This window comes from Notothenia rossii (genome assembly GCF_949606895.1).
Source record: "Notothenia rossii genome assembly, chromosome: 4".
Lineage (NCBI taxonomy): Eukaryota > Metazoa > Chordata > Actinopteri > Perciformes > Nototheniidae > Notothenia > Notothenia rossii.
In genome coordinates, this window is record NC_136902.1 from 33,946,545 (window position 1) to 33,973,485 (window position 26,941).

Consider the following 26,941-nt stretch of genomic DNA (forward strand, 5'->3'; position numbering starts at 1 on the left):
TGTCTTCAAGGCTATTGTAGGTATGACTCATATAAGCATCTAACAAATGACATGTAATGTAATGTAATGTATCATCTACCTTAGCAACCCCAATGGTAGGAATTTGGAAATAGTGTAAATCCTTGCAATTTAAAGTGGCCCTATTATGCAATTTCTTCGGGTTAATATTTGTAGCCCAGTCTGCTCTGATTGGTTACCTGACCGTTTGATCAACTACCTGTCCCACCTCTGAGCCTATCAGAAACAATGTGTCGGAGTGTTTAGCTTTTGCAGAACATTTACATGCACAAACAACTTGTATAACTAACAACACTACAGGAAAGGGAAAACCTCAAAAAGCATAATAGGGCCTTCTTAAAAGTTCTTAAAGCTACCAATGTTTTCCCGTTTGTCTACCTATCTTAATCTCCTAAGTGTCGCTCAACTCAGCTTTACAAAACCTGTCATGCGACATGACAAACTACATACATGTTTCCAAGTAGCAAGCAATACAGGGCTATTTGCCATGCCATTATGTGTTGAGTGCATCCTCCTAATGGGCCGACTGATTCTCCATCCTGTTCACAGTGATCAAGTGAGAGCCTTCTGGAAAGAGGCAGGAAAACCTCTGCTAATCTCATTAGCATGAGGTAACATGAGAGTTTGAAGGCCTGGGAATCACTTAAGCCAGAGGTGTCTCCCTGTGACTCATATTAGATTTGACTGTGCCATAATCACATTCATGGCCACTTCTCCTGCGATCCTGCTCAATCGTGATTTGATTTGCCATGGAGCTTTAAACTGAACAAGATATTCCTTTTCGCATTATTTTCTTGTCTGTCTGCTCTTTATTTTAGTCTTGCAGTGTGAGGAATAAATCAAGTTTCTTGTAAGTCATATGCATGATATATATTATATATAGATAGATTTCTAAGTGTCTGTTTTTTTTTCTTTTTACTTTTACAGGTATATCTGGGCCAAGATGGCCGGGTGGAGGTATATGCAAACACGACGATCCAGCCCAACTCCCCCATTAAAAGTGACCTTTTATTAGACCAGAATGGAGCATACATCTACATCATGACCAAAACTACTGTAAGTATTCAAATGAACTAACACTGTGTTGAACAATTGCTTATTAGATTCGTTTTAGGTGAATGAGGTTGATCCAACCTTGCAAGAATACTTGAGTTCTTTATGGTTTTATTTGTGAGTTAATTCCTAATTTACCTTTTAACCTTTAGGAATATCCATGTTTTTTCCTCTTAAATAAATAACTTTAACATTAGAAATGACAAACCTAGACTGGCCCTAAAACACTGTTGTTGTTTTGGACAGTTAGAGCTGGTAAATGTTATATTTGTTTTAAAAAAAAGTATGAAGTCCAGCCGATTATTTCCACATTTTTCGTATGTCTTTTCTTTGAACTACTCAACAGATGTAGCTTCCAAACAGCAATACCCATCTTGGTGCGTCTATCCATTCAAAGACTCACCGCAGATGTCTCCTTACACGAGACTGAACATTGCTTGTCTTTCATAGCCAGACAATTTATCGTTTGTCAGAGTTTTGTCAGGCTTTGATACTTCCTCAAGCTGTGTCCCTTTCATCCGAAAAATAGGATAAAAGAATAAGAGGCAAAGAACATAAGAGGAAATGAAGAGGCCAGCTGGCTGTTTGAGGTCAAAGGTGACTAACCCCAGTGTGTTGGGCACAACAGTCAGCTGGAGGTATAAAGTCTGACATAACAATGGTATTGATCAGAGAAAGTCGCGTCTATTGTATTGACACACTCCCAACAGAGTGCCTGTGTGGGTAGCCATACATGCTGATGGATGAATGTGGGAAACTGCCAGTCTATGCATTGAATGGCTTGTGTCACAAACTGAACATCTTGATTTGAGTGTAGAGCTGTAGCCTCCAGTTATATTTAACATGCATTCAAGTAAAACCAAATCATCAGGATTATAAGCATTCCATTGTCATACAGCTTCTAATAAAGTGTCTTTAACCAATTTAAATGTAATTTCTTTGAGTCAAAATTATTTTAAGGAATGTCAGCAAAGATAATGAACCATAATAATGCTATAAGCATAACCAGGCAAAAGTTAATACTATGTAATACTATGAAATCAACTGTTTCAGAACATATTAACGCCAGCTCCTATTTCTTTTGTTCAACTTTTATTTGTCAAGATAACTACAAAACTCAACTATGTTTATGATATAAAGCTAGCTAGATAGCTGTGAATTAGCTACTAATGTTACGGCTACTTTGAAGTAAGTTAGCATTATAAGCTATCTTAGCAAATGATAGATAACTAGCAGCATGATTCAACTTTAACATCCGAGCACTAAGTTAAGCTTACACATTGAAAGAAGAAGCAATAAGTCAAATAAATGACCTTCACACTGTCATTAGTAGCTGGAAATTCATTGTTAATTTGTAGCTTAGACTAGCGTACTAGCAGACAACTACCTAGCATAGATGGGCTAATTCAGCAAGTTTGTATTTTGATGCTCAGAAAGGCTATTGCTAACGTTAGCTAGTTGTTCTGCTTTTCAGTCAGTCCACAATTAGTATGGTGTTGACTTCCATACTATGGATGGCTTAAAGTGAAAGAATTTTAAAGAATAAAAAACTTTAACATGACTTGACTTTCCTGTAGCTTTTAATGTAAGGTAGTAAGCATATTTGCTACCATGAAGGCAATTTCATGAATTAAAGAAGTTATTAGGTATTTAATGACATTAATTATGTTCTTTTATACAAAACAATTGACACAGATACACATATAAAACCACGTTATGCATCTTTTTTTTCTTCACGTACTAACCCTAACTTATTTTTTGTATATTTTAGGTAGAGAAGCGTCCAGTGGCAGAATGTGGAGCCCACCTTGACTGTCAGTCGTGTCTGTCTGCCAAAGACCCCTATTGTGGCTGGTGTGTCCTGGAGGGACGGTGAGTCAGCGGAGCTACTGCGAATGTTCTCATGTATCCCGTCTACTTTTTGTCTTCGTCCTTCTGACCTCCTTGTGTTTTTTCAGGTGTGGCCAGCGCTGGGAGTGCCAGCGAGGCTCCACGCAGGGCCAGTGGCTGTGGAGCTTCAACCAGATGCAGCAGTGCCTCAATATCCAGCACCTCAGCCAGTACAACATCAGCCGCGGGGAGAAAACAGATGTAATGCAAGGGGGAAGAGTGGGGAACAGATAGGAGTAATGCACAATAATAGACTACTATGTGACACTCTTTCTTTGCTCTCTCCATCTTATCCATTAGAGTTTTAGTTCTATAAAACACGGTAAATTGAAGCCAAGAAACTACAGGCAAACTATTATCTTGTCATGGACTGGTCAATTTGAAGGGCTATACTATATTGTTAAATGTCTTCTATTCAGACAAATTCACCAATATTTCACAATAAATAATGCCACATTTGCACATTCAAACCCTTATATTTTCGGATTCATGGAGTGATAGAAAAAATGTAATTTTTTGTTGTCTTTAGGAGTCCTTTGTCTGTATGTCAACAAAACAAGCGATAATGTTTTACCTGGCTCTACCATATTCTGGATGTGTAAACTTGTAATACAATAATAATACCCTTATGTACATTATCAACTGGAGAAGTTTCATCACTAGTTTAGATGAATAGAATCGGAGGGATGAAACCCTCTTTAATGGTCACCCACACATGCAGCACACACAACACACACAGTGAAATTTGGCCTCTGCTTATAACCCATCCTAGTACTAGGAGTCTCTTGTCCTGCTCACTTCCTTTCCTTTCTTCTCTTTACATCCTTTCTCCCTCGCTCAGATCGCAGTATCAGTCGAGGGCCTCCCCAGCCTAGGAAAGGGAGAGGCCTACTCTTGCTTCTTCCAGGACACAGAAGTTCCTGCCTCAGTCACTGACACTGGTGTCACATGCCCCACCCCCGATGCCAGCCGACTGCCCCCCATTGGCCATGGAGATGGTGAATGTCTTGTATTTGGCCAGCAATTGTACCCACAACAAAATATTTTTAGAAAATACCAAACAATCAAAATAGTTTGAAAGGAAACACAAACTATAATGCTTATGAGAAGGTGGTGAGATAATTGGAAGTTGACGCATGTTTTGTATTCCCATACAGAGTTTGTGATGGTGACCCTGTCACTGCGCTTTACCAATGTGACTGTGGCAGAAACCGAATTCACTTTCTACAACTGCAGCTTGGTCCAACAGCTCTCCGGACGCAGACCGTGAGTACTCAACACATATTACTCAAATCTAATCTATCAATCGGTTATTCAAAAATACCCTTAACCTATTCTGGAAATCATAAAAATCAAGTTGATCAAATTGAAGAAGCTCATTGTAATATTGCACAACATAACATAAACACAACAACATAAAATACATTCTCATTACATTGAGAAGTCTTCTTCTTTGTGAATGTTTGGGGAAATACATACAAAACAATCACAAATACAATTTTTATGCCACATAAAGCTATAAGAATTGTAAACTAAAAGTAGATGTCATGTACCATACCAAAATATGTTTGGTTATCTCTAAAAACGGCATATTTGTATGTATAAAGCAAAGTTGCATGTCGTTCCAAATGAGTGTAAACCATTATAACAATAAACACGTATTTTGTAATAACTTTATAAAATATTTAAAATGTGTTTTAAAATAAATAATTATAAAATAACATTGTTTGAGAACAATTTATACATGTTTTGAGAACCTTACAACATTATTAAAACATGAAAGGGTCTGTGAAATAAGACAAGGCTGCTTTGGTTTGTCCCTACTTCAAAAGCATTGAATTATTATTGTTTATTTTCTATTATTTTATCTGTATTTTAGTTGTATATGTTCACCAACTAAACTGAACTAAGTTATACAAATCTAGAAAATACTTTCTGTGTCTACATAGGTGTACTGTATACAGCTTGTGACCTCTGAAAACATTATTTAAAATAGTACAATTTCCAAAAATGTGTGGTTGGTAGAGATCATGTTTTTTCTGCTATAAGAAAAGCAAATCAGGAGCAAGTGTTCTAAAATGTCTATTGCCACTAATTTCCATTTTCTGTTGTTCTGCCTGTCCCCCCACTGTTTATTCTTCTAGATGCCAAGGGTGTGTGAGCAGCCGCTGGGGGTGTAACTGGTGCATCCACCAGCACATCTGCACACACACACACACCTGCAGCCGAGGAGTCACCATCTACAACCAGAATGTGAGTGTGCATTTAAAGGAAGCTTTCGATATTGATACGTATTTGTAAAGGGGTGCTACTTCTCTCATAGGATGTGAATGGGGTTTTTGGTACTGTTAAATATTATTCCATCATATTTTCACCCCATTTACATTCATGAGTAGGGATGGGTATCGTTAAGGTTTTAACGGTACTACTACTTTTACCGGTCTTTTAACGGTACTCTTATCGGTTCTTTTGGAGAAAAAAACAAGGTAAACTAACTAAACAAATTGTGAACAAAACTAACATTGCTTTTAATTTAAATTAAATAAATAGGCTAATATTTCACATCAAAAGAAACAAAAATGCTTTAACAATTCATATTAAATAATCTGATGACAGAACTGTGCAGTTCAGAATAGCTGAAACTTTAACTAAATAAATAACTCAGTTACCTCTAATCATTAACCGTTGTTTGTATCATTGAGTTAACTCCGTGTGTTGCTGCTAGCATACATAACACCTGACTTGAAAACGTTACTCGTGGATGGGGCTACAGACCTACTAGAAAGACAGTCGAACCCGGTGCATTCCTCCGTCTGAATGTGGTGCACTTTTGCTAAATGTTTAGACAAATTGCTCGTTTTACCGCCCTTACATGCTAAACGCTTATTGCACTTTTGGTAACGAGCATTGTCCACATCGAGACGGGTAAAGTTTAACCTCACCTTGGAGCGCGTTCTCTCCGCCATCTCCTCCGTGTGTGTGTGTGTTGCTGCATGTAGCAGCTGCGTGTGTGTAAACTGCCCCGCCCCCTCCCAAGCAGGCGGGGGAGAGAGATCTCTCGTCTGGATTGGAAAGATCAAAAATACTAAAAATAATCATAGACGCATTTGCAGTCTTTTTGCATATTAGAAACAGAGTTGGCGACACTAAAACTCCAATATAATGTTTGTGTAGCAATAATACATATGACGTACAGTATATTTTGTACATGTCTCCAGTACCGATAAAAAGACCGCTAACGTCAGAGTTTAACGGTACCACGGTCTTTAATAATTCAGCCCCGGGGCCCGTTTAATACCGGGGCTCGGTACCCATCCCTATTCATGAGGGTGCTAATCATTTGAATGAAATCCAATTAGGGTTGTGTATCGTTTCGGCATCAACATTGGGCTGCGTCGATTGTATGTACAACATTCACATCACAGAACATGTGCTCTCTAGTAAAACATGCGTCATGCTATAACTTGTATCATGATTGTCTACGACTAATCTACAAGAGAGGTTTTTTCATAGAAAACCATTCACTCTGAGTAAAGGGTTCTTGGATGCATGGAGTTGTTGCTATTTCGGCAACAACCTGAAAATCAGCCAGGAACAAATGAAAAAAAACTGAAAATTAAAACTTCATTGCGACAGAAAACAAAACTTAATTTGGCTACATAACGGATGAAAATGTCTCGCTTTCCTGTAAAATATAACAATATCATGCAGCCCTAAAACCAATAGAGTAAAATCACCAACACTTGCTCCAAACTAACCACAAAGTTGCATCAACACCTTTTAAAAAAAAACATTGCATCCATCATAAAGGTAAGATTTGTTGCTTGACAGCTGTATTACACGCCGTTAATCTGAGGTGTACATAACTGAGTATATATTAGGGTAAACTGTGGAAATGGGGTTTTAGAGATTTTAAAGGTTAGATCTGTAGAGGAGCATGTATCATACTGTATACATATGAGTCCCTGCATGTGTGTTTGTTGTTGTTTTGTCTTTTTAAGTACTGTTTTTACCATGATTTTCTTTTTTTTATTCATAAGTTGCTTCCTTACGTTACCCTTATGTGTTATCCTAATTTTTTCCTCCCCCTTTTTTTTTTTTCTTGTCTTCCCCTTTTCTTTCATGTTCCTTTGTTCTTCTCCCATCGTCAAGTTCAAACCGCCCACACCCACCATCCCACTACCCACCACTTTACCTCCCACCGTCCCGGCCACAACAACCACCACAACAACAACAACTACCACAACAACAACAACAACAACAACAACAACAACAGAGCCACCACCTGCAGAGACACCCACTCCCACCACGGCAGCTGTCCTTACAACTTCCACTACAGTGACACCACCCACCACCCTTCAAGCTGAACCCACCTCCCCCCTTACGCTGGCAACAACCTCCCCCTTTGTCAGGGTCTTCAGCCAGGCGACCACCACACACGCCTCCTCCTCAGGAGGCTGGGGGGCGACGGATGGAAGCACTGCAGGAGCTTTTTCAGAGGATGCAGAGACTGAAACCTTGAATGTCACTGAGAAAACTTCCCAAACTACATTACCCAGCAGTACTAGTGGTTATGTAGACTCTAATGTGAGGTATTTAGAGCCGACTGAGGAAGCGGTGTACTCTGAAGTGAGCTCCACCAGCTCCAGTGATGTGGTCCCTCTCACAGAGCTGCATCTCAGGGACCATACGGAGCGTGCAGAGAGTCAGACAGCTCCATGGGAGAAGGAGGAGGAAGTGTCTGAGGCGGATTCTGCTACAGGTTCCTCCATTGCAGAGTCGAGCCCCAGAGAAATGCCGCTCATCGCCACGCAAACACCCGACATATTTACTGAGCCCAACTCTGAATCTGAAGATAACTACCAATCAGATTCCTCCTCTGATTCTTACTTCAGGGTGAGTGCTGAAACCAAGGGTGACGATGGTCTAGATGTCCTGCAGTTACCATTAGACGAATATTTCAGGATTTATTTTGTTATTCTCGTAGTAAAAGTGCTAAATTGTTTTATTAAATAAATCAATAAATTGAAAAGAAATATATATGAAGTTGAAAGACCGTGTAATAAAAAAATGCAATAAAACAAAAAGGTATATTATATAAACATAAAAAGTTAAGGAAAAATTTCCAATAAAATGTATATATAAACATGAGAAGTTTAAGTTAAAGGACCAATAACATTTAAAATAAAACTATTTACATAAACATAAGACATTTACTATTAAACAACATTTAAAGCATTAGAACTGTAAACAAAACAAAAAAATATAATACAATAAGGATATTTAAATACAATAAAATAAGTGATGATAAAAGAACATAAAATGAAAAAATTGGAAAAATCAATTACGATAAGATAATTGATTGATAAGATAATGAATACAATAACAAACATTGTCCACGCTGGAGCCGCAAGCATTTCAGTTTTCGAGTTGGCATTATATCAAAGTGTTTATTAGTTTATTAATGTCTCTCTCGATGTCTCACATACTATCTAACATGTCTTTGTAAGTATCTACAGTAAATATAAGCAGTACATCTTCTTAGGACTTATTTGACATCAATACAAAATATTGCAGACCAAACTTGTATTGCTACTGTCTTCATTAGCTCTCTTGTAGATGAGAAGGAGGGTGACTGTTCGAGGACAGAACTGATCAATCCGAGGCGCTGACCTGACAGAATGATTGACTATTCCACACCCTCCATATCATTTATCTTCATGCCACCCAAAGACAGCTTTATTTTCTCCTGCAGGCCTGGTGTTTTACTTGCTGTTTCATGGCTGTTGTTGTGTTTTTGTGGTTATGACCTCTTAGTTGTTGTTTCCTTTTAGTTTTGTTTGCTGTTCTTGCATCTTCATAGTTCCTGAGCTAGGTATCCGTATGCCTTGGGTAGCTTTTCCCATGTTGGATTTTCTGTAAATCATTAGAAAATGCACTTTTTTTATTACAGTGTATACATCAAAGATGAGTTGAGGTGCATCAGATATTTACCTGGGATGTTTTGTTGGGGGGGGGAATGATTTTATGCAGCTGATTGTCTTGTTTTACGATAAGCAAATAGGAACATTTCAGGGAAACGCTGTTCATGTTAAAAAAAAGTCTTTAATTTACAATATTATTTTAGACATTGTGACATACCAACTCTTTTATAACTCCTGTGATTGTGGAAAATAAAAGTTCCATGATTGTATTATTTGTTTTATCTGAGAAACACGTTTGGGAAAAAAAAGTTTTATTAGGAGACATTTTCAAATGTAAGTATTCAAACATCTAGTGTAAGTCAATCACATAATGCATGTCAATGATTATATAATGGATCCTTTTAAGCAGATATAGGTTCATGGCTAAATTTCCTTGTCCCTGTGTATATATTTATTTCTCACTGTGTCATCAGGAGTGTCCGTGTGTGGAGGAGGTTCAGGATTCCTCTCTGCTCCCGGTCAACGTGGAGAGGAAGGTCACTCTGCTGGGACTACACCTCCACCTCTTCCAGGTAACGGAGCCCAACAAAGCTCAGCCCCCCCTTGACTTAAAGGGAGCATTACAGCAGTACTCAGTATGTTAGGGACTGGTTAACATGGTATTGATGAGTAAGTATGTAACGTTTTTTTACCAGCATTGGTTACAAACTTTGCAAACATTCTTGAAAGTATATTTATTGTTTAAGGACATAAAGGTGCATATTGTTTATTTATACTTCATATATATGTTTAAATATACCGCCGGGGGAGGGGACAATGTTATAGGAAAATAAGTGTGAATTCCTTGGATTAAGTCTTATGTTTAAGATAATATTTCAGTTTTCTTTCCTTGTAATTGTTTGTGTTTTCTCTCTTACATATACTCTTTAAATCTCAGGAAAGGTTTTCCCTTTAAACTTTAGACTTCTATCTCGTAGATCAGGAGTTTTTCTTCAGAATATACCCCCTTTCCCCCAATGTCATTTTTTCTTTTCTAATCTAAAATAGCCCCAATGTGCCATTATAGGTTGTGTTGTGAACTGCTGTTAAGGAGGGATAATTACTGCCAAATTAAAAGGGCATTATCATGTTAGGTGTCTTGTTTTTATTTTATGAAATCTGAAAAATCAGCTTTGCAGTGTGGTACTGTACGGTGACAGGCAGAACAAATCCCGATTTTCACACCTAACTGTACTGAAAAAGAACAACATGATGTTGTCTGTGTTTGTATGCAAATATGTGTGTCTGTGTACTTTAGGATGAGAATCTGGACTACGAGTGTGTGTTGGACATTGAGAACCAGTCGGTGGTGGTGGAGGCCTCCGTGGAGCCAGATGCTACAAAACCATCAGTGTTCTCCATCACTTGCCAACCCCACCAGGTCAGAACACATCTCATTACAGTCATCTCTGTGTGTTGTTGTGTTTTCTCTACACTCTTCAAGTGTGAACATAATGCAGTCTTGACTTTCTTCAAAGCCATTGAAAAAGTATTTTCAGATGCTTGAAGATATTTCCTAACTAAATCATACTGTGAGAAAAACTAGACATTGATCTGCAATTTGAAATAACACTGACTTTTCAACTGATTGAAAGCATATGATTCTAGGCCTCTTTCACAAAGTACACCAACATGTATTATACAGGTGAATTTATAACATATTGTATGCATTTTTAATATATCATGTTTTCTTAGTGAATTTTCTGTAGAGGACACTGTCTATATACTATGTATATTTAGCAACGCAAGTATTCTTTATCAGATACGAATGAATTATTGCAAATTAATTACTTAATCATTTTAGAGATTCATGGTACATTAGCATAGTTTTTTCTCCTAAATGTACCCCTTTTTAAAAGAAAAGTTTTTTCTTGTAAGTTTGCCTCATTCCCCCTAAAAAAATATATTAATAATCATTATTATTATTTAGTTTTAATATAAACTACAATCATTTTGATCCACATTTTTTAAATTTGATATAAAGCAGCAATAAAAACATTTTTCTAAGCAACTATTAAACTGCAACAGTAACTATTAACAACTTCTTTTTCTGTGTATATCTGATGGAGTAAACTCCACCCGCCTGGTAGCATTCATAAAAGATGTAAATTAAAACAAAGGTCATAATCAACACCCATGAACTGCTCTCTCTCTCTTAATCACACATGTCTGTTTCCAGCAGTGTGGTTCATTATCTCTCATAACCAGATCTGAATTGTTTGTGGATGTGCATAACATCATCTGATTTTCCGTATCTCAACTTGTGCTGTGTTGACTGTTATTTGCTTTCCTTGTTTCAGTATGCCTATTCTGCCTTATTGGAGGAATACCCCGCCGTGATCAACGTGAGGAGAAAAAACAACTTCCTCATCGACAGCACTGAGGATCTGTACGGTATGTAACCTCATCTGAGTATCAGAATAAACAAGTGATGTATTCTTATTACTTTTTGAGTGACCTTAATGTTTCAATGTGACCTTAGAAAAAAAGTGGAAAAAAAGATATTGAGTATCAAAAATGATTTGATTCATAGCCAAATCTGCCTTTCATCCAGCATGTTCAGGCAGTAGCCTATACACCAACAATAAAACACATAAGCAGAAACTAAAGTTAAAAATCTGAGCTGACAGAAAATGCTCCGTTTTAGTTTAATACACACAGTTAAGCTCACACACACACCATCGTATGAACATACAGGTTCACATACTGAATGAAAAAATAGTGAAAACCATAACGGTACGTCCACACAGCAGCTTTGAAAAAATCTTGAAAATCTTGGAGCTGGGCGTGTCTGAGAGCTTCGGGATTTTTCGCGAGCAACGCGACCAACAACCAATCACATGAATCTCCCGCCCCCGGCATACAAAGCAAAAAACCCCGGGGATTTTATGCGAGCAATATATATATATATATAAACTCCCCAAACAGGCGAAAACCTACCAGTTTCACCCACTGTCTCTGCCACCTCCCTCCATGCCTGGTTCCTCCGGTTTGTATCCCGATAAATAGTTCTGGTCGTAAAGAACCGGGTGATTTGCTACCGTAATTTCTCCTTTGGAATATGAGGAAATGAACTGCGGTCTGGCTCTCCCAGCTTGCACGCGGTTTGATTGGCTAGCGCTTGTGCTGTCAGATTTGCATAAACGTGATTTGATTGGCTGACGCTTCCAGCTCAGCTTCAAAAGTTGAGCATTGCTCAACTTTTGACTGACTGTGGGATGTGGGCATTGCTCAACTTTTGAATCCTGAAAATCCTGTACATCCTGTAAATCTTCGCTTCGCTTCCCCAGAATGCAGTTCGGCGAAAAGCGAGGCAAAGTGACGTCACTCCCATTCAAAGTAAATGGGCAGAGAAGCGTTGGAAGCGTTGGAAGATTCTTTTAAAGCTGCTGTGTGGACGTACAGTTAGCAGATTCAGGCAGTAGGCGTATAGATTCACCCTTAAAGTATTAGCTTACAGAACAGTACAGCTGACAGAGAAGAGATAACATCTGATCCTTTTACAACAAACACTCTTGCTAGTGATCCCCAATGTTTAAAATGTAAAAGTGATCAGATTACATCTTTTTTGATGTAGCTGTAAGGGATTACCTTGTATTGTATCCTGATAGTAATCCAGTTACTTTTTTTTTGACATCTATTCATGTATTTTCTCTCCCTTGTTTCAGTCACCCTGTTTAATTGTTCTGTGGGACGGTCCGACTGCAGCCGGTGTAGAACAGCCGACCCGAAGTACGGCTGTGTGTGGTGCGGGGGGGCCACCGGCTCTCACTGCGTGTTCCAGGACTCCTGCAGCGACAACGTCAAACACTCCTGCCCTGCTCCCGTCATTCACTTCGTAAGCACTTTTTGGGAGAGCGAAAGTAGGAACAATGAGTGAAGGGGGAAAATAAATGAATTCTGTAAGATTTTATTTAATTATTGTCACTGTCGTGGAAAAAAGCAAGCACAATGCCGTCTCATCCTGACTGTGGGATGTGGGCGTTGTGTTACCTCCACATTAGACTATTGCCAACTGCCATGCAAATTAGGAAAAAACTGACAATAACCAGCAAAACAAGAAAAGCAATGCACTGCTGCTGACGGGGGGCAAGACAGCAGCAAGTTAACAAATGCTGTTTTAGTTTAATACATTCATTAAATCAAACACTATTTGGTTTACATATGAAGGTGTCCACCTGCTGCATTTAAAACAAAGACATTCATAAATAATGAAAAATGAAAGAAGCCTAGATGAAAACCAAGGCAGTTCCTCTACCTATAATACAGTATAGTGCTTTGTTTTGAAATGCGTTGTCACATTGTTATCCTGCTAGTAATCACACAGCTCCATATAATGTATTGAACCATGTGCTAAATAGTACATCCCTACTAGATGTCATGCTACCATGTGATGTCAAAACAAGACGACATAGACAGGATATGAATTCCCTCTGTTTGCTCCCGTTGTGTTCCAGTTGGACCCGGTGTCCGGTCCCGTAGAGGGGGGCACGGTTGTGACAATTTCAGGCTCTAACCTGGGCCAGAGGGCTGAAGACATCCAGAACTCGGTCACCGTGGCGGGGGTCCCCTGCAGCGTCATCAGCAGCAGATATGAAGTCTCCTCCAGGCAAGTGGAGACTTAACTCGATCATAATCTGAAGCTAAAGCTTCTCCAGCTCTTTCTAACCATGACAACTACATGTCCTCACCTTGTAGGATAGTGTGTGAGACCACCAGCAGTGGAGGGGAGAAGAGCGGCCTGGCCTCGGTCAAAGTGAGGGGGGGTGGACTCGGACTCTCTGCTCAGATCTTCAGATTCCAGGTAAAGAAAGATTGAAGAAAAAAAGTGTGCATGCAAGTGTCTGTATCATTTCCGTATGTTTGGATTCACACTTAATTTAGCGAAGCTTGTCCCCACAACGCAAATCAAATCAAACTTTATTTATATGCGCTTTTCATACACAAAAGGTGACATGAAGCATTTCACAAACCAAAGAAATACAAATAAATAAAAACAGTACTACTTCCAGGTAAATATAACAAACGACTTTGTGATTGATGAAAAACACTTAAATCCAACAAAAGTCAATAAACAAAGGACTGAATACAAAAACTAGAAGAAAATAATACAATAAGATAATACAATAAAAAAATTGTTTTAATTAAAATTAAATTAAAAATTAAATCATCATACAGTAAATACAATTCAATTAAAAGCCAAAATCAAAGGGTTGGTCACATCATTGATCTTGAAGAACTGAGGGTTCTACTGGGTTCATAAGCTAAAAGCAGAGAGGTTTTATTATTATTCATCTTGGGTGTTTAGGTTTCATGACAGTAGCACCATTTTAAAGTGAAAGATTATTTATTTTTATGAACAAATATACTGTACTGTATAACTGTAACTGAACTAAAGGAAGCATGCTCTAAGAGTCCACCATTGTAGCTGTTACATGTGTTTGTTTTCATGAAAAATAAAGATTATTTCTGATGAATTAAGTAAAGACAGCTCTCTCATACAGTATCTCTTGGTAATAACGCTTCACTTGAAATGTGGCGTCGTAAATGTAAGTGGCCCTGTGATGTAATAAAGTGCCTTATTTACATTGCAGTAAAAGGACTACCGGTGTTAATTAATTAGCCCAAGTGACAGGCTAATTAATTATACAATCTGGCTGTGAGGCAGCCCTGCAGTGTTTCCCAGAATGCCCCTGTGTCCATTTTATCTCCCCAATAAATCACCCGCTCATTATTGATTACACCTTTTTATCCTGTCTCTCACTTTCTTCCCTTTTATCTTTCTCATTCATCTCCTCTCCATCACCAGGATCCTGTTCTGAGCAGCATCTCCCCCCAAAGAGGGCCCAAAGCGGGGGGCTCCTCCTTCACCATCAGGGGCCGGAGCCTGAGGACGGGACACACCAGGGATGTCAAAGTCTTCATCGGAGGGGTTCTATGTGTGGAGTAAGTGTTGCTAATAGTTCAGGAGTCCTAAACCTGGAAATTAGTCCGCATTTTAGCACTTTATCAATCCTGTTAAAGTCTTATTTATTTTTGTATGAGTTATGAAAACATATCTATGGTTAGACACGTTCTTTTCTTGGTTTTACGACATAACGTATGTCAGTAAACACCTTGATGCATCATAAAAATGTCGGTGGCTAAATACAAAATGTTTTTCAATTATAATTTTATCCACACAGGTACACATATAGAGTCAAAGAACAAAACAATATTTAAAATATATATATATATATATACATAAAGAAAGACATCAAGTATTTATCAAATACAAATTTGGTTTCTATTGCTTTTTTATTTCTAATATCTTTTGTAGTTGTGCCATATTGTTGTAATTCTAAGTTAAAATGGGCACAATTTGGTTAAGAGTGAGTCAATGTCTTCTTGTGAATGTGAAATGTTCCCAAAAACCAAATTAGTTTATGAGCAGACTTTAGCTTAGCAGTGTGTATATAATTATAAAAGTGGTGTTAATATGTGGAGATTATCCTGCTGAACAAAATGTGTAGGTATAATAAACATGTGTTTGCCACAGATCTTATTTTCTGCAATATCCCAAAAACTCAATCGAATATTCCAATTGAGTTTTTGTTTAAGGTGCCGTTGCAAAATAGTGCACCTGTGCACTGTGACGACTATTATAAACATACTTTGTGTAAGTGACTGGAAAGTGGGTCATAATGTGTGTTTCTGTTCAGGCCGAACATCCAGGAGGATCACATCAGCTGTCTGACCAAAGGCAGCAACAGAACTGGGGGACATGGCATCATCGTGCGGTTCGGAGGCACGGAGCGCCACCTGCAGGGTCTGGTGTATCAGTACACCCCCAACCCCAACATCTCCATGGCTTCACCCTCTAAAAGCTTTCTCAGGTGCTCATCAGTGTAAACAGAGCAATCTGAAATGAATATATATTCTGCTCATGTTATGGCATTCAATTTTGGGGTTTTTAAAACGTTTTTTTGTATAATTTAGATTATATATCGTCCAAGACAAATATTACAAGACAAATATGGTTCAATAAAAATGCTTACGCTCCAAAAATGTAAGTAGGGAACTGTCATTATTGTTATTTATTTTAGATCTTAACTTGAATGTAATGAAGAAACGATTCTAATATTATTTTGTTATTTCCCTCTGCAGTGGAGGGCGTATCATCAGAGTCTCCGGACACAATCTGGATGTGGTCCAGGAGCCCAAGATGAGGGTTACCCTCAGTCCTCCTGACACCCTCCCCCCCAGGAGGAGAAGGAGCGTCAGAGGGAGGGGTGGAAGGAGTCTGAGCAGAGGACGGGAGCACCGGGGGAGCATGAAGAGATGGAGGAGGATCGTCCCAGAGGCAGAGTGCCCCGAGGGAACGCTCTGTCACGTCAAACAGGTACGCTCCACACAGAGAGAGAAATGAACTCCTCTTCTAAATATGTGCAATTTGTGTTATTTTATTGTCTCTCTTAAGAATCCAACAGGTTGCTGCTCCACATTCTGTCTTTCAGAGGATGTAGTAGGCTCATTTGATACAGATCCCAAATGAAACAAAAGACCCCTCAAGAATCCATGTGCCAATAATGTCATGCTTCTTTGTCTGCAACAAGGCCACCAAAAAGAAATAGACGGACAGCTCGAAGAAAAAACTAGCATTGCCATCTTCACAGGGCTCCTTGACCTTTCGTGGCACGATATGTGAAGGAACATTTTTTATATCAATACCAATAAGAATTCCCTACAAACACGCTATAGTTATGCTCATCCGATGCATAACTGGGGCAGAAATCCTGCATGTTTGCAAACAGCAAAAATATGTCCTTTCAGTTATTCATCAAATGTTTTCAGAATCTTGTCTTTGAACAGTCTTGGAAAATGAAATGCATTATGACTGGTACATCTGGGGCTCTATTGATCTATTGAGACTAATTGTTATCATGTGTAATTATGTTAGTTCCCATAGTAGCTGCCTGTATAAGGGAGGGCATTTCAGGAAATATAAGTGATAAACGTATTTGTGTTTCTTTTCCTACAGTATGAGTCTGGCTGCACGGTGAACGGCTCCGCCCTCATCCTGTGTCCGACTCCTGCCGTGGGCCCAGAGGCCCGGAGGGCCAGGGTCAAAGTCCAATTCCTGTTGGACAGCCTCCATTTTGACTTCAGCGCCGTCGGGGGCGAGGCCTTCAGCTACGAGCCCAACCCGAGGCTCTACCTGCTGAGCCAGAACGACCCCAGCAAGCCGTACCACCACAAACCGGGCAGCATCATCTCCGTGGAGGTAGGGGCCAACGGCAAACTGACCAATGAAACACTGACATTCCCTACAAACATAATCATGGTGGTCAAACTCTGTCATGAATCCTGGATTCTGTGTCTTTTTTCAATCAAGGGAGAGAACCTGGATCTGGCCATCTACAAGCATGAGGTGGAGGCTCGGATCGGGGCGGGGGTGTGTTCCGTGAAGACCCTGACCCACAACCACCTGTACTGTGAACCGCCGACTCAGCAGCCCTCACTCACTGCCGGGAAGAAGCAGGACAGCATGGAGAGTCTGCCCGAGTTCACAGTGAGAACATTTGACTGTACATTTGGAATTTCAATGTTCGTTTACATTCAGAATGACCCAGACATTCTGTCCCTGTGTTTTTCAGGTGAGAATGGGCAACCTGAACTTCTCTCTGGGCAGAGTGCAGTACGACAGCCAGGCCCAGTCCACGTTTCCTCTGGAGGCCCAGGTGGGGGTCGGGGTGGGCGCCTCCATCGTGGCCCTCATCGTTCTCATTATAGTCCTCATATACAGGTGAACACAGACCACACTTCACTTAAACTGATTTACCTCAAAGTCTTTTACTATACTTTTCTTATTCTTTTTTACTAAAGCCTAATGACACAACTTAGGGGACAACAGCAATTCATTCTTATAAATAGTATTCCCACTAGAGAACATTTGTTTTTGTTTTTATACAGCATTACTCAAATAATAGATACACACTTTTTGGCAATCTTTCAAAGTGTTTTGTCTACATTTTTCAGGGAGGAACATGTGTTATTTTAAACTAACTTTCTCACCTGTTCTGAAGTCATGAACAAAAAAAAATGTATCCGTTTGTTTTCTTCTGCCATGCCTCTCAGGGCTTCCGCACATCTTCTGCTAACACAGTGCTACTTTATTTCTCTACCTAAATGTTATCAGCCTTGTTTTTGTTCATCAGGAGGAAGAGCAAGCAGGCCATGAGGGACTATAAGAAGGTTCAGATCCAGCTGGAGAACCTGGAGACCAGTGTGAGGGACCGCTGTAAGAAGGAGTTCACAGGTACCAACCAAAACATCGGACTTTAGAAAATAACATCAGCTTTTTGCGTAATCATTGCTGTGAATGCTCCATAGTTAGCCGTCTGTAGTCACTCGACAGATGTTTCGGTGTCACCGTAAAAGAAAATTATACATTTCAAAATGTTCTAAAAAATATTTAAAACATGCAATATAGAGGCCTTCAATGCAGGAAATGGTAATAAAGTGCACATAGCAACAGTATGTTAGTGTGCAACTTTACCCCGCCATATTATTATTATTATCATTATTCATATTATTATTATTATTATTATGAATAGCCTACTTTGCCCACTTTAGGATAAATATTCAATGTTTACAGTTTATTTTTTAGAGGTAGTTTTTTCAATTATTCTGTCCTTTTTGTTTTATAACATATTGATGTAAAAGATATTATATATTTTTTTTAATCCATATTGTCAATTCTTGATTTTATATATATATATATATATATATATGAACTTGGTTTCATACCTATTGGGGCTGTTGTTGTTTTTTTAACTATCATTTATTTATTTATGCTTTATGTTTTTTTTCTGTCTTGTGTTAAGCTTACGATATGGCATGTTTCTAAGTTTGGTTTTACATATACTGCTCTTACATATTGATTTTTAGCAGAGTAAATGTTGGGACAAAACAAGTCAGTGTTTCATAAGAACAGAGCCTGGTTTTGTAGTTTCATTCCTTCCATTAATTGTAAACATAGCGACAAGATAACAAATAAAAATAAGGTCATAAGATACACAAACTAAGGCTTTTCTTGCCCTCCCCTCCTCCAGACCTGATGACGGAGATGATGGACATGTCCAGTGATCTGGTGGGCTCGGGGATTCCCTTCCTGGACTACCGGGCATACGCAGAGCGCATTTTCTTCCCCGGCCACCAGGAGTCACCCCTGAGACGAGATCTGGACGTCCCGGAGAGTCGGAGGCAGACGGTGGAGCAAGGGCTGGTGCAGCTGTCCAACCTGCTCAACAGCAAACTCTTCCTCACCAAGGTCACACAGCAGGGCTATGTTTTCATATTCAGAGCAGGTTTTTGGATAAACAGTTTTCTTAAGGGTGGGCACCACATTACAGGAATCCTTTGTTATTGGGGAAGATGCTGATATCAATATTCCCATGCTTTCTTTCATAAATAAGGAAAAATGATCGTCTTCCCCCGTAAAGTTGAATGGGATTGTATTTGTTTCTAAACTTGTTTTCCAAAACATTACTTTTCCCAATAACATAAAAAAAAGTCTGGTATGAAAAATAAAGAACCTCCCAAAACCTTTTTTCTTTCCACCTGGTAAAACTTTTTTCAGCCTTTAAAATATAGACCACGCATTTTGTTCAGAATCTGGATAGGGTTCATCGCCAAGTAGGTTCACAAATACAAGGATTTGTTTGTGCAAACATAAACACAGTAAGAGAACAAATAAATAAAAAATATGAACAGTAAAATATGTGCACTCTACCAGAATTTCACTTTATTTGTTTTTACTCCCTCCAGTTTATTCACACTCTGGAGGTCCAGCGGACGTTCTCCCCCAGGGACCGGGCCTACGTGGCCTCTCTGCTGACGGTGGCCCTGCATGGTAAACTGGAGTACTTCACCGACATCCTGAAGACGCTGCTCAACGACCTGGTGGAACAGTATGTGGCCAAGAACCCCAAACTGATGCTCAGGAGGTAAGGCTGGAGTAGGTGTCTTTATAAATGTATCTTTATAACTTTTAACTTATTTCATCTATAAATGATTTGCTCACTTTTTCTATTCCAGAACAGAATCTGTGGTGGAGAAGCTTTTGACAAACTGGATGTCCATCTGCCTCTTTACCTTTCTGAGGGTATGTTGTCAGGATGCACACTGAATCACTCAAAGTTCAATTCTGTGTTAATAATTTGTTGACCGTTATGCTTGGCCAGGAATCAGCCGGGGAGTCCTTCTACATGCTGTTCAGAGCCATAAAGCACCAGGTGGACAAGGGCCCTGTGGACGCTGTGACGGGGAAAGCAAAGTACACACTGAACGACAACAGGCTGCTGCGAGAGGACGTGGAGTACAAAACGCTGGTAAGAAAAACACAAATAGATACAAAGCATAAACACTGGCCTGCTGAAAATGTTAACAATGTCAGAGGCATGACAATTGAGTGGTGCTGTGTAATGTAGGGCTGCAACAACGAATCGATAAAAATCGATTGCTAAAAAAGTTGGCAACAAATTCAGTTATCGATTTGTTTGGTCTATGTTGTTACTCTCTGTTTACGGAGCTGGCTACGTCACAAAAAAAAACTGACATTCGAAAAATGGCTGAGGTTTAGATAAGCACGGTCCGACTCAAATCTTCAACCACGTGGGAGCACTGGAAACAACAGTAAAAAGTGTGATACCTGCAAACTGTGTGAAATCGAAGTTGCATGGCTCGGGAGCACCACAGTGATGCGGGAACATCTCAAACGTAAAAAGAAAAACACCCGATCAAGATCCCTCCGCTTCGCGTCGGTCTCTGTGATCATACTGTCTGTGTTTTTTTTTCCAATAATGACCGGCTCGCTGCACATTATCCAGGTTATTACACGGCCAAATACTGAACAAACTAACGACTAACTTGACTTATTTTAACTTATTTAAACTATGCCAATTTATGGATTCAGCTGTTTCAAAGTGTTTGCAAATTTGAAGAAAATAGTTTGGATGTGTGTGTGTGTGTGTGTGTGTGTGTGTGTGTGTGTGTGTGTGTGTGTGTGTGTGTGTGTGTGTGTGTGTGTGTGTGTGTGTGTGTGTGTGTGTGTGTGTGTGTGTGTGTGTGTGTGTGTGTGTGTGTGTGTGTGTGTGTGTGTGTGTGTGTGTGTGTGTGTGTGTGTGTGTGTGTGTGTGTCTGTGTGCAGACAATCTACCTATTTGTTGTAGCAAAGCGTGTTAACACTTTTTGTTTGTGATTCACAATTTCATTTAATGTTTTTTATAATTTTTTAGAATGTATTATTATTTATAACGGCTCAGGTCCATTAAACCTTAGTGGACCTTAGCCGTTATAAATAATAATACATTACAAAAAAAATGTTATTTTATTATTATTAAATTATTAAAAATCAACAATGATAACTAACCAAGCTGTTTTGTTATTTTAAAGCTTTATAAATCGGCAGGTCCAGACCAACTTCCTCCTCATTTTCTTGAATTAGCTGCAGACTTTATAGCTGAGTCGCTTACTTATCTTTTTAATTTAACTCTTTCCAACAATGAGATTCCTAACATATGGAAATCTGCATATGTTCTTCCTTTACTGAAAGGAGGGGATCCGTCATCTGTTAATAATTGTAGGCCAATTTAAAAAATGATGTGTTGTAGCGAAGGTCCTTGAAAAGCTTCTCAGTGAACAACTTCAATTATTCTTGGACACAAATGATATTTTGTCAGAGCACCAATCCGGTTTTAGAAAACAACACAGCACAGCAACTGCTGCTATTAAAGTGCTGAACAACATCATTGAGGCATTGGACTGTAACAAGTACTGTGCAGCTCTATTTATTGATTTGTCAAAGGCGTTTGACACAGTTGATCGTACCATCATCAAGTTAGACATTCTGTTCAGATTTATTTCTCTGTCCCCTCTGCAAAAAATGTTATTGGCAGAAGAGCGTTCATTTTCAAAGCCCCAACAGACTGGAATACTTTACCTGCTGCTATTAGATCTCTTGCATCATTGGGTATGTTTAAACATGCATTATCATCTCACTTTCAACTGGTCTGTACTTGTTATTGATGAAACTGATTTGCTCGACTGTCTCTCAGATTGTAATGATTGTGTGCATTGCTTGAATTGTACTTAACAGACTGTACAGTATGTGGTTTGTCTTGTGTGTCATGTTTTGCATTTTTTCTTTTTGTTTATGTATGTCTGTAAGTTGTTGCTATTGTACATTACATACATTGAGAGGGTCACTACTTACAAATATCTGGGATTTCTTATTGAACAGAACTTGTCTTTCAAGTTACACACGGAAAATGTTGTTTCAAAAATAAAAAAAATGAGGTTTCTTTTACAGAAATATATCCAGTTTTCTTTTCAGACAAGGAAAAATGTGATATCTGCAACGTTTTTACCTGTATTAGATTATGGTGACCTGCTATACATGAATGCCTCTGACCAGTGCCTAAAGAGCTTGGATACTGTGTACCAGTGTGCCTTATGTTTTATTACTGGGTGTGGATATTGAGTACACCATTGCACTTTATATGCTGCTGCTATTTGGCCATCTAACTTTCCCATTGGTTGGGTTTTATTTATAAATCTCTGCTTGAGTTGGTTCCCTCGTACATTTGCACATATATGTGTCAAAGAGAAAGTCTTTATGGCCTGCGCTCCCAAGATTTGATTCAGATGCTGGTTCCTACAGTGAGAGCAAAACTGGGTAAAACAGCTTTTAAATATGCTGCCCCCACAGCTTGGAACAAAGTACAGAAGGAGCTGAAACTCTCAGATGTAATCACTATGGGGGAATTCAGGTCCATCTTAAAAGACATGCAGAGCTACGTGAAGAGCAGGTAGACCAACTGGAAAAGTACCACCATTCAAAAGCTTTCTGATGCGGGTCTTGAAACAAAGCAACAAAACAACGCTTCGTGTCGGGCCGAACCACGCCCCTTAGCTGTGATATAATGAGCATATACCACGGCCTGTCGTGAGCTATTGCTTAAATATATATATATATATATATATATATATATATATATATATATATGCTAAAGGTGGCTAATGCATGACTGCTTTTGGTATTCTTATAACCAGATGTGTTAAAATGCTGACTCATTACCTTGTTTAAGGATTCAGTCCAGCAACACTTTACAAGAGAATCTGTTCTGTAAACACTTTTTAAAATCTGACTTTTTCCATTTTTTTAATTCTTCTTCGTATCATTTTTATTACAATTGATGCAAACTGAACATTTTATTGGAAATGTAAAATAACTTTGTGCTAGAACAGCATTTACATTTGATAACTATTGTATTAAATAAAGTGAGTTATTTTCTGAATTAAAATTAAAAAAATTAATGATTCAGGGAAAAACTTCCCTAATGTAAAAACACACACTTGAAGCCTGAAATAATGCATTTCAGTATTACAATATGTCCCCCATTAACCCCCCCTCCTCCTCTGTGCAGACCCTGAATGTTGTGATGCCTGCTGCAGCCTCCACCGGGGGGGCTACCACTCAGACGGTACCTGCCAAAGTCTTAGACTGTGACACCATCACGCAAGTGAAGGAGAAACTTCTGGAACAAGCTTGGAAGGGAACCTCCTTCTCCCAGAGGCCACACATCGACTCATTACACCTGGGTACATACACGTTGTTGCATGTAGGAAAATCAGGCTTCAATTTGGTATTGATAAGTGGGCTGTGGGTCAGATGGCTCAGTTGTATGAAATATAATATTGTATTTAAAATTTCAGATTTCACTTAAAGGTCACCTTGTATACATCAACATGTGTCCCCTCTGTGTAAAGAGATTCTGAAAGTTTCAGGAAAAAAGATTATCTCACTTTTTGTCCTGATCCATTTATATAAAAACTTTACACAACCTGCAACTTTATGATGTCATAATGTTTTTTTGGCTTGTGTAACCATTAGCCAATCACCAACAAAGGTAAACAAACAGTTAAATCCTTTGATCAAAGTATTATCAATCCCTTACAATGTGAACCGGGATTACACAAATAAATGAAATTGTCCTCTTTTTGGAACAACACGTGTCATATATGAACATGTTATAATATCTTACTATATAACAAACATGTTTTTTCCTGCAGAGTGGCGTTCAGGTGTTGCAGGTCACCTGATCCTCTCAGACGAGGACCTGACGTCAGTAGTACAAGGCCTATGGAAGCGCCTGAATACACTGCAGCACTATAAGGTCAGTGCAAGTCACACACACAACAACACACACTCTCATTAAACATGCATGCTGATTGTGTAAGGCTGGAAGTCTTACAGTTGGTATCACTTTTTTGAGGCAGGTTCCTGACGGAGCAACGGTGGCCCTCGTCCCCAGGAACACCAAAAACCATGTCCATGACAGCCATGATTACATGCCTGGAGAAAGTGAGTGTACATACATACTCTGAATTGACACTTGTAAAATAAGTCTACATATACACAAAAATGTATTTTAGACATTATTTGTATGTTTTTTTATACTGTATTTTGGAAATTAAAGAGACCCACCTTTTTAATATGGCTTTTAATGGAATTGTATTTATTAAAGAAATGTCTGTTCTTATTTATTTATTTTATTCTTATTCAATTGTATATATTTCTTAATTGTATTCCATACGTAGTTCATTAACTTCTGCTGGCTTTAAGTGTTTTCATCCATCACAAAATCATGTTACTTGGCATTTATTACCTAGGATGGTGGGGGGATTGTTTGTTGTTTTTGTTTCTGGTGTGTGTTACGTTTTGTGTATGAAAAGTGCGATTTAAATAATGTTTGATTGGATTTGGAAAAGTAATTTCTATTAGTGTAACCGAGTGTAAATGACCAGGAGAGGGCGCTGTTTGACTATGTATGCATGTGTTGTGTTGCATGGGATACATGGAAGTAGGAACTCAAAGTCAGAATTAAAGGTAGTGGTAACATCGCAGAAAGATAGGCAATATTATTGAATATAGCTGTTTTCTTTATTCCATCATCTGTTTTCATATGTATAATAATACTAACATTGATTAATGACAAAATAAACTTTGTTTTACATTATTCAAAACACTGAAATGACGGATAAATATGCTTTGTCCTTGGTTGGGATTTTCATACTGAACCACTCTCAAATCTTGTCCTGATGCTGTGTCCTCCTTCCAGAGACCCCCATGCTGGATGACATGGAGGAGGGGGGGGTGAGGCTGTGGCACCTGGTGAAAGCCAGCGAGGAGTCTGAGCTGCCCAAACACAGGAGAGGCAGTGAGAGGGGGGGGGAGAGGGCCAAGGCCATCCCTGAGATCTACCTCACCCGCCTGCTCTCCATGAAGGTAACACACACACACACACACACACACACACACACACACACACACACACACACACACACACACACACACACACATACACTCATATTTAAACATGTGTGCCTCACTTTGAAAAGTAAGCTTATAGAGATAAAAAGATAACTAGAAATATGTTCAGAATAGTTTCCACTTTCAGTTTAAAACCTCTGTTATGATTGTCATAAATGATGGAAATTAGAACACTATGAAAGATAACGCGTGTGTGGATACATGTGTGCAGATTTGCGTGAAGATCTTGTTTATCCATCTGTTTGTCTTTTATCCGCTCCGTCTCAGGGCACGCTGCAGAAGTTTGTGGATGATCTGTTCACGGCGATCCTCAGCACCAGCCGCCCCGTTCCTCTGGCGGTCAAATACTTCTTCGACCTGCTGGATGATCAGGCTCTGAAGCACGGCATCACAGACCCCGAGACAATCCATATCTGGAAAACCAACAGGTAACCTAAGTAGAATAGTTTTTATTATTATTATAATTATTATTAATTATCTGCCATATAAATGACTGTCTCTTTTTCTCTGGTCAGTTTACCGCTGCGGTTCTGGATCAACATCCTGAAGAACCCGCAGTTCATCTTCGACGTGCAGACTTCGGACCACGTGGATGCCGTGCTGTCCGTCATCGCTCAGACCTTCATGGACTCCTGCACCATCGCCGACCACAAGCTGGGACGGGTGAGATCAGTGTCACTGTAACGAAGCATTATTACACTGTACCGCTGTGTAGTAGTAAATATGATTTAAAAAATGCTATACTTTATATGAATCTATCGTCATTTATATAAAAAAAGATATGTTCTTTAGACAGGGGCTACAGATGAAAAACTATAATAAAATAACAGATACATAGAACACTAGTGTATATACTGTTTACATTATAAGTTAGCAAAGTAATTACAGTTTTATTTGTATTAAATGTAAATGCACTAGGTACAGTAAGAACAATATAAACAAATCAGCGAATTAGTAATAATCTTCTCATAATGTGAGAAAAAGCTATGTTTAATACCAGTAGCATATTTAAATCAACAACTCTTTATACGCCCTGTTTAACGTGATATCCATTTGTCTTCCTCTCACAGGACTCGCCCATCAACAAGTTGCTGTACGCCAGAGACATCCCTCGCTACAAGCAGATGGTGGAGAGGTAAGAATATGGCAGCAGGTTCCCAACTGACCCCAGGCATAACAACTCAGGGAGGGAGTGAAAGAGAGAAAGAGACAGCGAGGCCTGGGACAATCTGTGGAGGCAGACAGGGCAGACTGCCAGTCTCTATGCATGGCTGGTCTGAGAGCAGCTACTACACTGCTGCTGCTGTCTGCTGCTCCTCCTCACACTGCTGGGAGAGCTGCTGACAGACTCCTGAGGAACATATCGGCCTCATCGGTCCTGTTCAGGGTGAGAGGGATGACTGTTCAAATGTTGCATTAACTAGTAAATCCAAAGCAAATAAGCACAAGAGAAACAATATATAAATTTGCAGTTTTTACAAGGAATTTGCTTTAGAACTTATAAAAACTATTTTGAAACTATTTTAAAATTAAGAAAATTGCAAGACATATAAATATGCTAATTATAAATAATACATTACAGTTGGCAACAAATTCAGTTATCGATTTGTTTGGTCTGTGTTGTTACTCTCTGTTTACGGAG

General features: G+C 39.0%; 1 protein-coding gene across 3 annotated transcripts in view; it reads left to right on the forward strand.

The window, feature by feature from the left end:
• Nucleotides 1-26,941, forward strand: part of plxnb1a (plexin b1a) — an 80,753-nt gene that overhangs the window by 48,587 nt on the left and 5,225 nt on the right. For 2 of the 3 annotated variants that reach the window (XM_079677497.1, XM_079677496.1), the window contains 31 exons: nucleotides 946-1,074; nucleotides 2,843-2,943; nucleotides 3,030-3,162; nucleotides 3,803-3,959; nucleotides 4,119-4,227; nucleotides 5,106-5,214; nucleotides 7,114-7,857; nucleotides 9,359-9,457; nucleotides 10,183-10,305; nucleotides 11,225-11,318; nucleotides 12,593-12,762; nucleotides 13,382-13,533; nucleotides 13,623-13,728; nucleotides 14,734-14,870; nucleotides 15,626-15,799; nucleotides 16,071-16,305; nucleotides 16,945-17,187; nucleotides 17,299-17,475; nucleotides 17,561-17,709; nucleotides 18,122-18,222; nucleotides 19,019-19,236; nucleotides 19,734-19,912; nucleotides 20,004-20,070; nucleotides 20,150-20,296; nucleotides 23,393-23,567; nucleotides 24,039-24,142; nucleotides 24,246-24,330; nucleotides 25,088-25,254; nucleotides 25,567-25,727; nucleotides 25,815-25,962; nucleotides 26,370-26,434. In XM_079677497.1, the coding sequence (XP_079533623.1) occupies nucleotides 946-1,074; nucleotides 2,843-2,943; nucleotides 3,030-3,162; nucleotides 3,803-3,959; nucleotides 4,119-4,227; nucleotides 5,106-5,214; nucleotides 7,114-7,857; nucleotides 9,359-9,457; nucleotides 10,183-10,305; nucleotides 11,225-11,318; nucleotides 12,593-12,762; nucleotides 13,382-13,533; nucleotides 13,623-13,728; nucleotides 14,734-14,870; nucleotides 15,626-15,799; nucleotides 16,071-16,305; nucleotides 16,945-17,187; nucleotides 17,299-17,475; nucleotides 17,561-17,709; nucleotides 18,122-18,222; nucleotides 19,019-19,236; nucleotides 19,734-19,912; nucleotides 20,004-20,070; nucleotides 20,150-20,296; nucleotides 23,393-23,567; nucleotides 24,039-24,142; nucleotides 24,246-24,330; nucleotides 25,088-25,254; nucleotides 25,567-25,727; nucleotides 25,815-25,962; nucleotides 26,370-26,434 (4,958 nt within the window). The remainder of the gene's footprint in view (nucleotides 1-945; nucleotides 1,075-2,842; nucleotides 2,944-3,029; nucleotides 3,163-3,802; nucleotides 3,960-4,118; nucleotides 4,228-5,105; nucleotides 5,215-7,113; nucleotides 7,858-9,358; nucleotides 9,458-10,182; nucleotides 10,306-11,224; nucleotides 11,319-12,592; nucleotides 12,763-13,381; nucleotides 13,534-13,622; nucleotides 13,729-14,733; nucleotides 14,871-15,625; nucleotides 15,800-16,070; nucleotides 16,306-16,944; nucleotides 17,188-17,298; nucleotides 17,476-17,560; nucleotides 17,710-18,121; nucleotides 18,223-19,018; nucleotides 19,237-19,733; nucleotides 19,913-20,003; nucleotides 20,071-20,149; nucleotides 20,297-23,392; nucleotides 23,568-24,038; nucleotides 24,143-24,245; nucleotides 24,331-25,087; nucleotides 25,255-25,566; nucleotides 25,728-25,814; nucleotides 25,963-26,369; nucleotides 26,435-26,941) is intronic. The other variant, XM_079677498.1, reaches the window with a different exon arrangement.